At 46.9% G+C, this 13,536-nt stretch overlaps 1 protein-coding gene across 1 annotated transcript; it reads left to right on the top strand.

The window, feature by feature from the left end:
• The first annotated feature begins 4,354 nt into the window (after window positions 1–4,354).
• On the top strand, window positions 4,355–11,426 carry LOC124030044 (PR domain zinc finger protein 10-like). The gene is made up of 3 exons (XM_046341560.1): window positions 4,355–4,534; window positions 5,419–5,660; window positions 11,229–11,426. Exons 1-3 carry the CDS (start codon window positions 4,390–4,392, stop codon window positions 11,424–11,426), a joined length of 585 nt encoding a protein of 194 aa, XP_046197516.1. The 5' UTR covers window positions 4,355–4,389.
• Window positions 11,427–13,536: the final 2,110 nt, after the last annotated feature.

The following is a 13,536-nucleotide window of genomic DNA, read 5'->3' as shown; positions in this document are numbered from 1 at the left end:
TATATATATATATATATATATATATATATATATATATATATATATATATATATATATATATTCTTCTTCTTCTTCTGTCTGACAACATTTTTACTATTTGTTCAAAGTAAATAAGGCTTTATAACTACCAACTATCAATCACTTAGATCATGTATTTACAGGTAGAGATACCTAGTGAAGCAACCGCCCTCATTCTTCTGTCTCTTCTCTCTGTCTCTCTGTCCCCACACAGCCCGGACAGGGAGGGGCCTATAGGCGGTATATAAAGTGCATTTGGAAACTATTCAGACCCCTAGACTTTTTCCACATTTTGAATGTTACAGCCTTATTCTAAAATTGATAAGGGGAAAAAACGATTTAAATCAATCTACACACAATACCCCACAATGACATCACAATACCCCATAATGACATCACAATACCCCATAATGACATCACAATACCCCATAATGACATCACAATACCCCATAATGACATCACAATACCCCATAATGACATCACAATACCCCATAATGACATCACAATACCCCACAATGACATCACAATACCCCACAATGACATCACAATACCCCACAATGACATCACAATGCCCACAGCGACATCCACAATACCCCACAACTGACATCACAATACCCCACAATGACATCACAATACCCCACAATGACATCACAATACCCCACAATGACATTACAATACCCCACAATGACATCACAATACCCCACAATGACAAAACAAAAAACAGGTTTTTAGAAAGTTCAGCAATGTATTAAAAATAATAAACAGAAATACCTTATTTACATAAGTATTCAGACCCTTTGCTATGAGACTCTAAAATTGAGTTCAGGTGCTTCCTCTTTCCATTGATCATCCTGAGATGTTTCTACAACTTGATTTGGAGTCCACCTGTGATAAATTCAATTGATTGGACATGATTTAGGAAGGCACACACCTGTCTATATAAAGGTCCCACCATGTCAGAGCAAAACCAAGCAATGTGGTCGAAGAAATTGTCCGTAAAGCTCAGAGACAGGATTGAGTCGAGGTACAGATCTGGGGAAGGTACTAAAAAGTGTCTGCAGCATTGAAGGTCCCCAAAAACACAAACACAGTTTGGAACCACCAAGACTCTTCCCAGAGCTGGCCGCCCGGCCAAACTGAGCAATTGGGGTAGAAGGCTCGGGATGACCAAGAACCCAATGGTCACTCGGACAGATCTAGAGTTACTCTGTGGAGATGGGAGAAACCTTTCAGAAGGACAACCATCTCTCTAGCATTCTACCAACCAAATCAAATTTTATTTTATTTGTCACATACACATGGTTAGCAGATGTTAATGCGAGTGAAAATTGAAAATGATTGTGCTTCTAGTTCGACAATGCAGTGATAGCCAACAAGTAATCTAACTAACAATTCCAAAACTACTGTCTTATACACAGTGTAGGGGGATAAGGAATATGTACATAAGGATATATGAATGAGTGATGGTACAGAGCAGCATACAGTAGATGGTATAAAAGTACAGTATATACATATGAGATGAGTGTGTAGACAAAGTAAACAAAGTGGCATAGTTAAAGTGGCTAGTGATACATGTGTTACATAGGATGCAGTCGATGATGTAGAGTACAGTATATACGTATGCATATGAGATGAATAATGTAGGGTAAGTAACATTATATTAGGTAGCATTGTTTAAAGTGGCCAGTGATATATTTTACATCATTTCCCATTAAAGTGGCTGGAGTTGGGTCCGTGTCAGCCAGCAGTGTGTTGGCAGCAGCCACTCAATGTTAGTGGTGGCTGTTTAACAGTCTGATGGCCTTGAGATAGGCTGTTTTCAGTCTCTCGGTCCCAGCTTTGATGCACCTGTACTGACCTCGCCTTCTGGATGATAGCGTGGTGAACAGGCAGTGGCTCGGGTGGTTGATGTCCTTGATGATCTTCATGGCCTTCCTGTGACATCGGGTGGGTGTAGGTGTCCTGGAGGGCAGGTAGTTTGCCCCCGGTGATGCGTTGTGCAGACCTCTACCCTCTGGAGAGCCTTATGGTTGAGGGCGGAGCAGTTGCCGTACCAGGCGGTGATACAGCCCGACAGGATGCTCACCGATTGTGCAGCCCTTATGGTAGAGTGACCAGACGGAAGCCACTCCTCAGTAAAAGGCACATGACAGCCCACTTGAGTTGCCAAAAGGCACCTAAAGGACTCTCAGAACATGAGAAACAAGATTATACGGTCTGATGAAACCAAGATTGAACTCTTTGGCCTGAATGCCAAGTGTCACGTCTGGAGGAAACCTGGCACCATCCCTACGGTGAAGCATGGTGGTGGCAGCATCACACTGTGGGGATGTTTATCAGAGACTGGGAGACTAGTCAGGATCGAGGTAAAGATGAATGACGGAATAAAAATATAGATATGAGTGGGGGGGTGCATTGATGAGGGGTGCATTGATGAGGGGGTGCATTGATGAGGGGGGTGCATTGATGAGGGGTGCATTGATGATGGGGGGTGTATTGATGAGGGGTGCATTGATGAGGGGTGCATTGATGAGGGGGGTGCATTGATGGGGGGTGCATTGATGAGGGGGTGCATTGATGGGGGGGTGCATTGATGAGGGGTGCATTGATGAGGGTGTATTGATGAGGGGGTGCATTGATGAGGGGGTGCATTGATGAGGTGCATTGATGAGGGGGTGCATTGATGAGGGTGTATTGATGAGGGGTGCATTGATGAGGGGGTGTATTGATGAGGGGTGCATTGATGAGGGGGGTGCATTGATGATGAGGAGGTGCATTGATGATGAGGAGGTGCATTGATGATGAGGGGTGTATTGATGAGGGGGTGTATTGATGATGAGGGGTGCATTGATGAGAAGTGCATTGATGAGGGGGGGGGGGTGCATTGATGAGGGGTGCATTGATGATGGGGGGGGTGCATTGATGAGGGGGGGTGCATTGATGATGAGGGGGGTGCATTGATGAGGGGGTGCATTGATGAGGGGGTGCATTGATGAGGGGGGTATTGATGATGAGGGGGTGCATTGATGAGGGTGCATTGATGAGGGGGTGCATTGATGATGGGGGTGCATTGATGATGGGGGTGCATTGATGATGGGGGGGGGTGCATTGATGATGAGGGGGTGCATTGATGGGGGGTGCATTGATGATGGGGGGGTGCATTGATGATGAGGGGGGTGCATTGATGATGAGGGGGGTGCATTGAAACACTAAAGACGGCATTTCGCTTAATCACTCAGCACTGGGAGTCGGACTGGACCATCAGAACAGGGTTATTAGCAGTTCAGACAACAACCAAAGCCGTCCCCCCGACAGTGTTTTCAGGTAACCAGCTGATGGGATAAATGTAACCATGGTTACATGTCTCAAAGTCATAGACAGGAGTTATGGATGCAAGGACTTAACCATACACGATATACAAATGATCGTTTTAACCATGTTTAACCATCTTTACAGTGTCTTGACATTTTACATTGTTTACAAACACTGGACTAAAACAGTTTATATTTTGGGTTCCACCGTCGTAGTACGGATGAAGCCTGAGCTGGAATGTGAAGCTAACTGGAGCTGGTTAGCTGTAGAAAACCCCAGAGTCGATGTAGCTTTCTTTTGTAGGATACCCCTCCTTTCATGAGGTACCCCTCCTTTCATGAGGTACCCCTCCTTTCATGAGGTACCCCTCCTTTCATGAGGTACCCCTCTGGACTAAGAGGCAATGTAGATTCTCCATTGGGCATGGGAGAAGGTTTCTCTCCAGGAACAGGGTTGGAGTTAAAACCTACAGGAGGGTATCTCTCCAGGAACAGGGTTGGAGTTAAAACCTACAGGAGGGTCTCTCTCCAGGAACAGGGTTGGAGTTAACCTACAGGAGGGTCTCTCTCCAGGAACAGGGTTGGAGTTAAAACCTACAGGAGGGTATCTCTCCAGGAACAGGGTTGGAGTTAAAACCTCCAGGAGGGTATCTCTCCAGGAACAGGGTTGGAGTTAAAACCGACAGGAGGGTATCTCTCCAGGAACAGGGTTTGAGTTAAAACCTACAGGAGGAGGTAGCTCTCCAGGAACAGGGTTGGAGTTAAAACCTACAGGAGGGTATCTCTCCAGGAACAGGGTTGGAGTTAAAACCTACAGGAGGGTCTCTCTCCAGGAACAGGGTTGGAGTTAAAACCTACAGGAGGGTATCTCTCCAGGAACAGGGTTTGAGTTAAAACCTACAGGAGGAGGTATTTCTCCAGGAACAGGGTTGGAGTTAAAACCTCCAGGAGGGTATCTCTCAAGGAACAGGGTTGGAGAGCTCTGGTCCACACCTATAACCATAACTTTTCATCCGTTCTACCCCAGGGTCAGCTGTCTGTGTCCAGTTCCCTCCCCTCCATGGCTGGGATAGTTGACCCCTCCTCCAGCCCCCTGGGGGCCACATCCACAGAGGACTCTGATGAAGAGGATGATGACGAAGATGACTCAGACCTAGATGACTGGGAGCCTAGCGCGCCACAGGCCTTTACACCACACAACCTCTGTGAGTGTCTTTACCTCCCAGGTGACAGGGCCTTCTGGATATCTACTAGGGACAGGAGTTTTACCTCCCAGGTGACAGAGCCTTCTGGATGTCTACTAGGGACAGGAGTTTTACCTCCCAGGTGACAGGGCCTTCTGGATGTCTACTAGGGACAGGAGTTTTACCTCCCAGGTGACAGGGCCTTCTGGATGTCTACTAGGGACAGGAGTTTTACCTCCCAGGTGACAGGCCTTCTGGATGTTTATTGGGGACAGGAGTTTTACCTGCTTTGTGTTAATACTGACAGTTCAAATGACAATGAACTAATTCTTTATTTCTGTTTTTCTTCCCTCTCTCTCTCTCCCTTCTCTCTCTCTCTCACCCTCCTCTCTCTCTCTCTCTCTCTCTCTCTCTCTCTCTCTCTCTCCCTCTCTCCCTCTTTCTCTCTCTCTCTCTCTCACCCTCCTCTCTCTCTCTCTCTCTCTCTCTCCCTCTCTCCCTCTTTCTCTCTCTCTCCCTCCTCTCTCTCTCCCTCCTCTCTCTCTCCCTCCTCTCTCTCTCCCTCCTCTCTCTCTCTCTCTCCCTCCTTCTCTCTCTCTCTCCCTCCTCTCTCTCTCTCTCTCCCTCCTTCTCTCTCTCTCTCTCTACCTCCTCCTCTTGCTCCCCCTCCTCTTTCTCCCTCTCTCTCTCCCTCTCTCTCCCTCCTCCTCTCTCTCCCTCCTCCCCCTCCTCTCTCTCTCCCTCCTCCCCCCTCCCCTCTCTCTCTCTCTCTCTCTCCCTCCTCCCCCTCCTCTCTCTCTCCCTCCTCCCTCCTCCCCTCCTCTCTCTTTCCCTCCTCTCTCTCCCTCCTCCCCCCTCCCCTCTCTCTCTCTCTCTCTTCCTCCTCCTCTCCCCTCCTCTCTCAGGGTGCGAGGAATGTAACATCTCCAACACATCAGTGTGTGTGAAGCATGGTGCCCTCCACCCCATCCCTAACCGTCCAGTGGTGTCCCGGGCACGGGCCAGCCTCCCCCTCGTTCTCTACATAGACCGCTTCCTAGGGGGAGTCTTCTCCAAGAGACGCATCCCCAAGAGGACCCAGTTCGGCCCCGTGGAGGGACCCCTGGTCAGACAGGGACAACTTCACGACCACTACATCCACCTCAAGGTAAGTTGACCTCTGTTTTCTACAAGAATTTAGAATCTCTTCTGCATTGTCATTAACAGCAGACTTGTACATTTCCTCAGTGAAAACAATGTACTGAGAAAAGGTCAAATTGGCTTTTTACCAAATTAGCATATGACAGACCACGTATTCACCCTGCATACACTAAAACAAAGGCAAAGTTCTCGTTCTTTGTTGATTAAAAAAAAAAAGAGACCTTTGTCTCAATTTGGCATGAGGGTCTGCAATACAAATGGATTGATTTCAACTTCATTCAACTGAGTTCTAAACCTCCTCTTGGAGGTAAATGAGGAAATTACATGTCTAATTGGGATCTTGGCACATCGAATTCACTGCAGAGCTCTTGAAAGGATTTCAGTGTACTGGTTTTCTGATGAAATAGGTCTGAAAAGGTCCTGATTCCTAGAGTATGCCAAAGATTAAAGTTGGCATCCCTCAGGGCTTTTGGCAAGTCTGGTTGCCTACTATAGGCGAGTGAGAACATATTTGGGAGGAAATGCCCAGGTATTTCTTACAGTCCCTCTACGCTAGTAGGGTGCTGTAAATCACAAAGGTTTTGGCTATGTTGCCCACTTCACTAAAGTTATTAATGAATATAATTGAGCTTAAGGGCAATGAACCACAGGATTGGGCTTCTATCAGAATCCACGTTGACTCTTGTCTGTTTGTGATCCATGTCAGCATGTTGTGGATTTGGGCAGACCAGTAGTACAACTGAAGGGAGGGAAGGGCAAGACCACCCTTAGATTCAGGTTTCGATAGAGTGGAAAACTTGATCCTAAGTTTTTTGTTGTTGCCCCGTATAAATGTGGTGATGCTTTGGTTAGTTGTTTTGAAGAAGGAAACTGGGAGATAGCATGGGAGCATCTGAAATAAGTAGTTCAGTCTAGGGAGGACGTTCATACGGATTACATTAATTCTTCCTACTAATTGGGAGGGAGATCCAGGTTTGGAGATCGTTCTTGATTCGATCCAGGAGTGGAAGATAATTTTCCTTAAAAAGGCTATTCAGATCTGGTGTTATGAAGATCCCGAGGTATTGAAACCCCTGTGTTTTCCATTGGAAAGGACAAAGTGTCTTCATAGAGCTGGTGAGTGTAATATTGAGAGGGCAGACAGTGGATTTGTTAAAATTGATCTTATAACCTGAAAAAACTTGCCATACTGAGCAATTGTGTCTAAAATGAGAGGGAGGGATTTCTCAGGGTTGGATATGTAGAGCAAGACATCATCCGCGTAAAGCGAAATCTTGTGCTGCAGGCCGCCTGCAGAAACACCCATAATACTTGGCTCCTTATCAGCTCTGCCAGAGGCTCCGCACCCAACAAGTAGAGCAGCGGGGACAGCGGGCACCCTTGTCTTGTGCCCCGTTCCAGAGGGAATCTGTCAGAGTTCAGTCCATTAGTAGTCACCATGGCATTTGGATGAGAGTATAGTGATTTGATCTATTTAATCAAATGTGGGCCCATATTGAACTTTTCTAAGACTGAAAACAGAAAGCTCCACTCCATCCTGTCAAAGGCCTTCTCAGCATCCAGTGAAGCCAGCAGGACAGGGGTGTGGAACGCCTTCTCAGCCTCCAGTGAAGCCAGCAGAACAGGGGTGTGGAACACCTCAGCCTCCAGTGAAGCCAGTAGGACAGGGGTGTGGAACACCTTCTCAGCCTCCAGGGAAGCCAGCAGGACAGGGGTGTGGAACACCTTCTCAGCCTCCAGGGAAGCCAGTAGGACAGGGGTGTGGAACACCTTCTCAGCCTCCAGTGAAGCCAGCTGGACAGGGGTGTGGAACACCTTCTCAGCCTCCAGTGAAGCCAGCAGGACAGGGGTGTGGAACACCTTCTCAGCCTCCAGTGAAGCCAGCAGGACAGGGGTGTGGAACACCTTCTCAGCATCCAGTGAAGCCAGTAGGACAGGGGTGTGGAACACCTTCTCAGCCTCCAGTGAAGCCAGCAGGACAGGGGTGTGGAACACCTTCTCAGCCTCCAGGGAGGCCAGCAGGACAGGGGTGTGGAACACCTTCTCAGCCTCCAGTGAAGCCAGCAGGACAGGGGTGTGGAACACCTTCTCAGCCTCCAGTGAAGCCAGCAGGACAGGGGTGTGGAACACCTTCTCAGCCTCCAGGGAAGCCAGTAGGACAGGGGTGTGGAACACCTTCTCAGCCTCCAGTGAAGCTAGCAGGACAGGGATGTGGAACACAGTCTCAGCATCCAGTGAAGCCAGCAGGACAGGGGTCTTCTGTGCGTTTACTTGATCAATAATATCAAAAAGACGGCGAATGTTATCAGAAGAGTATCTGTCTCTAATAAATCCAGTTTGGTCCGCTTTTATTATTTTGGGAAGAAGAGTGTTTAGTCTTTTGGCGAGCAATTTGATAATTCTTTTATAGTCGAAATCCAACAAGCTTATGGACCGGAAGGACGAGCATTGAGTCTGGGAGAACTCCGTTTCTGCAACAATCCTCCAGCATTGGCATGAAGATAAATATATGCCATTTAGCAGACGCTTTTATCCAAAGCGACTTACAGTCATGTGTGCATACATTCTACGTATGGGTGGTCCCGGGGATCGAACCCACTACCCTGGCGTTACAAGCGCCATGCTCTACCAACTGAGCTACAGAAGGACCACCACCAAGATAGGGCTGAGCTGGGGCCAAAAAGCTTTGTAGAACTCTCTGGGGAATCCATCTGGGCCTGGGGACTTATTAGGTGGTAATCGCCTCCAGGATCTCCTCAGGACTGAAGGGGGAGTTGAAAGCTAAAGGAGTTTGAACTTGGAGGTAAGATTAGGAATTGGAAGCTCTTAGTTCATGCGGCCATCTTGTTCAAGGGTCACGTGACCCCCCCCCTGTAGTGTATTTCTGTATTGGTTTAGTGATTCACCGTAGTGAAGGCGTAGGCTCAGGTTTTCCGTAGTGTATTTCTGTATTGGTTTAGTGATTCACCATAGTGAAGGCGTAGGCTCAGGTTTTCCGTAGTGTATTTCTGTATTGGTTTAGTGATTCACCGTAGTGAAGGCGTAGGCTCAGGTTTTCCGTAGTGTATTTCTGTATTGTTTTAGTGATTCACCATAGTGAAGGCGTAGGCTCAGGTTTTCCGTAGTGTATTTCTGTATTGGTTTAGTGATTCACCATAGTGAAGGCGTAGGCTCAGGTTTTCCGTAGTGTATTTCTGTATTGGTTTAGTGATTCACCATAGTGAAGGCGTAGGCTCAGGTTTTCCGTAGTGTATTTCTGTATTGTTTTAGTGATTCACCATAGTGAAGGCGTAGACTCAGGTTTTCCGTAGTGTATTTCTGTATTGGTTTAGTGATTCACCATAGTGAAGGCGTAGACTCAGGTTTTCCGTAGTGTATTTCTGTATTGGTTTAGTGATTCACCATAGTGAAGGCGTAGGCTCAGGTTTTCCGTAGTGTATTTCTGTATTGGTTTAGTGATTCACCATAGTGAAGGCGTAGGCTCAGGTTTTCCGTAGTGTATTTCTGTATTGGTTTAGTGATTCACCATAGTGAAGGCGTAGGCTCAGGTTTTCCGTAGTGTATTTCTGTATTGGTTTAGTGATTCACCATAGTGAAGGCGTAGGCTCAGGTTTTCCGTAGTGTATTTCTGTATTGGTTTAGTGATTCACCATAGTGAAGGCGTAGGCTCAGGTTTTCCGTAGTGTATTTCTGTATTGGTTTAGTGATTCACCGTAGTGAAGGCGTAGGCTCAGGTTTTCCGTAGTGTATTTCTGTATTGGTTTAGTGATTCACCGTAGTGAAGGCGTAGGCTCAGGTTTTCTGTAGTGTATTTCTGTATTGGTTTAGTGATTCACCGTAGTGAAGGCGTAGACTCAGGTTTTCTGGGTCTCTGTGTTTTTGGTTGGACAGGATTCTCAGTTTGTTTCTTAGGTTTTTGGATTCTTCATCAAACCATTTTGTCGTTGTTTTTCATTTTCTTTGGTTCTCTGCTGGACATTTTTAGATTTGATAAGGAAGCTGAGAGGTCAAATATACTGTTTAGGTTTTCTACTACCAAGTTTACACCTTCACTGTTACAGTGGAACGTTTTACCCAGGAAGTTGTCTTGAAGGGATTGGAATTGTTGTTGTCTCATTGTTTTTTGGTTGGTTTCTACACTACATTCCTTCCAGCTGTAGCATTTCTTAAATCTATTCAGTTCCTTTGGTTTTGATGTCTCTTGATTGAGTATTGCTCTGTTCAAGTAGACTGTGATTTTGCTGTGGCCTGATAGGGGTGTCAGTGGGCTGACTGTGAACGCTCTGAGACACTCTGGGTTGAGGTCAGTGATAAAGTAGTCTACAGTCCTACTGCCAAGAGATGAGCTATAGGTGTACCTACCATAGGAGTCCCCTCGAAGCCTACCATTGATTATGTACATACCCAGGATGTAACAGAGCTATAGGTGTACCTACCATAGGAGTCCCCTCGAAGCCTACCATTGATTATGTACATACCCAGGATGTAACAGAGCTATAGGTGTACCTACCATAGGAGTCTCCTCGAAGCCTACCATTGACTATGTACATACCCAGGATGTAACAGAGCTATAGGTGTACCTACCATAGGAGTCCCCTCAAAGCCTACCGTTGACTATGTACATACCCAGGATGTAACAGAGCTATAGGTGTACCTACCATAGGAGTCCCCTCAAAGCCTACCATTGACTATGTACATACCCAGGATGTAACAGAGCTGCAGGAGTTGTGACCCGATTGTGTTGGTTATATTGTGGTAGCTGTGTCTAGGGGGGAATATGGGGGAGGGAATGCTGTCACCTAGTGGGGTTGGGCCTGTTGCAGGATGGGGTGTGGGGGGAGGGGGGGTGTATTAGTGGGGGTTGGGCCTGTTGCAGGATGGGGTGGGGGGGTGTAATTAGTGGGGGTTGGGCCTGTTGCAGGATGGGGTGTGGGGGTGTATGGGGTAGTGGGGGGGGTTGGGCCTGTTGCAGGATGGGGTGTGGGGGAGGGGGTGTATTAGTGGGGGTTGGGCCTGTTGCAGGATGGGGTGTGGGGGGAGGGGGTGTATTAGTGGGGGTTGGGCCTGTTGCAGGATGGGGTGTGGGGGGTGTATTAGTGGGGGTTGGGCCTGTTGCAGGATGGGGTGTGGGGGGTGTATTAGTGGGGGTTGGGCCTGTTGCAGGGGGGTGTATTAGTGGGGGTTGGGCCGGGGGTGTATTAGTGGGGGTTGGGCCGGGGGGTGTATTAGTGGGGGTTGGGCCTGTTGCTCTGCTCATGGCCTGGGCATATTTCCTGCTGTCATGTTGAGGTCTCTCTTCTTCTCTCTGTAGCTGTGTATTGTCTCTAACTCATCCCTCTCTTCTTCTCTCTCTAGCTGTGTATTGTCTCTAACTCATCCCTCTCTTCTTCTCTCTGTAGCTGTGTATTGTCTCTAACTCATCCCTCTCTTCTTCTCTCTGTAGCTGTGTATCGTCTCTAACTCATCCCTCTCTTCTTCTCTCTGTAGCTGTGTATTGTCTCTAACTCATCCCTCTCTTCTTCTCTCTGTAGCTGTGTATTGTCTCTAACTCATCCCTCTCTTCTTCTCTCTGTAGCTGTGTATGCTGGATGCAGACAAGGACATGGAGAAGTCCGATGACATGTGGGTGGACCTATCTGACGAGGACATCTGTAATTGGCTGATGTTTGTTCGGCCCGCCCAGAACCACCTGGAACAGAACCTGGTAGCCTATCAGTGCGGCTCTGAAATCTTCTACACAACCATCAAGAACATCAGCCCAAACAGGAGCTAAAGGTAGGCTGCCGTGTCTGAGAGCATCGCCGACCGAGATGACTGATCTACACATCATAATCGGTAGTTGTTTCTGATGGTCTATTACAGAGGTCTACACTACGTAGCAGGTCTACACTACGTAGCAGGTCTACACTACGTAGCAGGTCTACACTACGTAGCAGGTCTATACTACGTAGCAGGTCTATACTACGTAGCAGGTCTATACTACGTAGCAGGTCTATACTACGTAGCAGGTCTATACTACGTAGCAGGTCTACACTACGTAGCAGGTCTACACTACGTAGCAGGTCTATACTACGTAGCAGGTCTATACTACGTAGCAGGTCTACACTACGTAGCAGGTCTACACTACGTAGCAGGTCTACACTACGTAGCAGGTCTACACTACGTAGCAGGTCTATACTACGTAGCAGGTCTACACTACGTAGCAGGTCTACACTACGTAGCAGGTCTACACTACGTAGCAGGTCTACACTACGTAGCAGGTCTACACTACGTAGCAGGTCTATACTATGTAGCAGGTCTATTACAGAGGTCTACTACGTAGCAGGTCTATACTATGTAGCAGGTCTATTACAGAGGTCTACTACGTAGCAGGTCTATACTACGTAGCAGGTCTATACTACGTAGCAGGTCTATACTACGTAGCAGGTCTACACTACGTAGCAGGTCTACACTACGTAGCAGGTCTACACTACGTAGCAGGTCTATACTACGTAGCAGGTCTATACTACGTAGCAGGTCTATACTACGTAGCAGGTCTATACTACGTAGCAGGTCTACACTACGTAGCAGGTCTACACTACGTAGCAGGTTTGAGGAGTAAGCGAGGTAACTTTGGTCAACTCTTGAGTTCATTTCGGGATAACCAGTCATACGAAAGTGGCTCACCTTCTAGCCAGGTAAATTTCTATGGCAACGAATGCTTCAGAACTAACCCGCTCCAGGGCAGGCTAACTCACTGCTAACTCACTGCTAACTCACTGCTAACTCACTGCTAACTCACTGCTAACTCACTGCTAGCTCACTGCTAACTCACTGCTAACTCACTGCTAACTCACTGCTAACTCACTGCTAACTCACTGCTAACTCACTGCTAACTCACTGCTAACTCACTGCTAACTCACTGCTAGCTCACTGCTAACTCACTGCTAGCTCCGCTTACCCTGAATGAAATGACTGAGATCAGATTCCCTTCCCCTTGCAAAGATCGTGTCATTATCACCTTAATTTGAGGAAGATGAATGATTTTAAAATATTTTATGTAGCCCAACTAAGTTAAAATATCTTATTTTATATTTGATCTTTTCTTTTCTTTAACCTTTATTTAACTAGGCAAGTCAGTTTAAGAACAAAATCTTATTTTCAATGACGGTCTACCAAAAAGTGTCCTGCTGGGACAGATTAAAATGTCAATATAAATATAGGACAAAACACACATCACAACAAGAGAGACACCACAACACTACATAAAGAGAGACCTAAGACAACAACACAACATGACAACACAACATGGTAGCAACACAACATGACAACACAACATGGTAGCAACACAACATGGTAGCAACACAACATGGTAGCAACACAACATGGTGGCAACACAACATGGTAGCAACACAACATGGTAGCAACACAACATGGTAGCAACACAACATGGTAGCAGCACAACATGGTGGCAACACAACATGGTAGCAACACAACCTGGTAACGTTACCAGTATATCAGTCACGTTACCTCATTGGCTAGCTAGCTAACAACCTGGTAATGTTACCAGTATATCAGTCACGTTACCTCATTGGCTAGCTAGCTAACAACCTGGTAATGTTACCAGTATATCAGTCACGTTACCTCATTGGCTAGCTAGCTAACAACCTGGTAATGTTACCAGTATATCAGTCACGGTACCTCATTGGTTAGCTAGCTAACAACCTGGTAATGTTACCAGTATATCAGTCACGTTACCTCATTGGCTAGCTAGCTAACAACCTGGTAACGTTACCAGTATATCAGTCACGTTACCTCATTGGCTAGCTAGCTAACAACCTGGTAACGTTACCAGTATATCAGTCACGTTACCTCATTGGCTAGCTAGCTAACAACCTGGTAAC

Source organism: Oncorhynchus gorbuscha, unplaced genomic scaffold (assembly GCF_021184085.1).
Source record: "Oncorhynchus gorbuscha isolate QuinsamMale2020 ecotype Even-year unplaced genomic scaffold, OgorEven_v1.0 Un_scaffold_9012, whole genome shotgun sequence".
NCBI classification, from domain to species: Eukaryota; Metazoa; Chordata; class Actinopteri; order Salmoniformes; family Salmonidae; genus Oncorhynchus; species Oncorhynchus gorbuscha.
The sequence above is the reverse complement of the archived record's forward strand: the minus strand, read 5'-3'. Positions and strand labels throughout refer to the sequence as shown.

Bases quoted from the DNA above. Each gene is read 5' to 3' on its own strand.
- LOC124030044 (XM_046341560.1), top strand. From the start codon at position 4,390: ATGGCTGGGATAGTTGACCCCTCCTCCAGCCCCCTGGGGGCCACATCC. The intron at 4,535-5,418 runs GTGAGTGTCTTT...CTCCTCTCTCAG, and splicing joins CTTTACACCACACAACCTCT to GGTGCGAGGAATGTAACATC. The intron at 5,661-11,228 runs GTAAGTTGACCT...TTCTCTCTGTAG, and splicing joins ACCACTACATCCACCTCAAG to CTGTGTATGCTGGATGCAGA.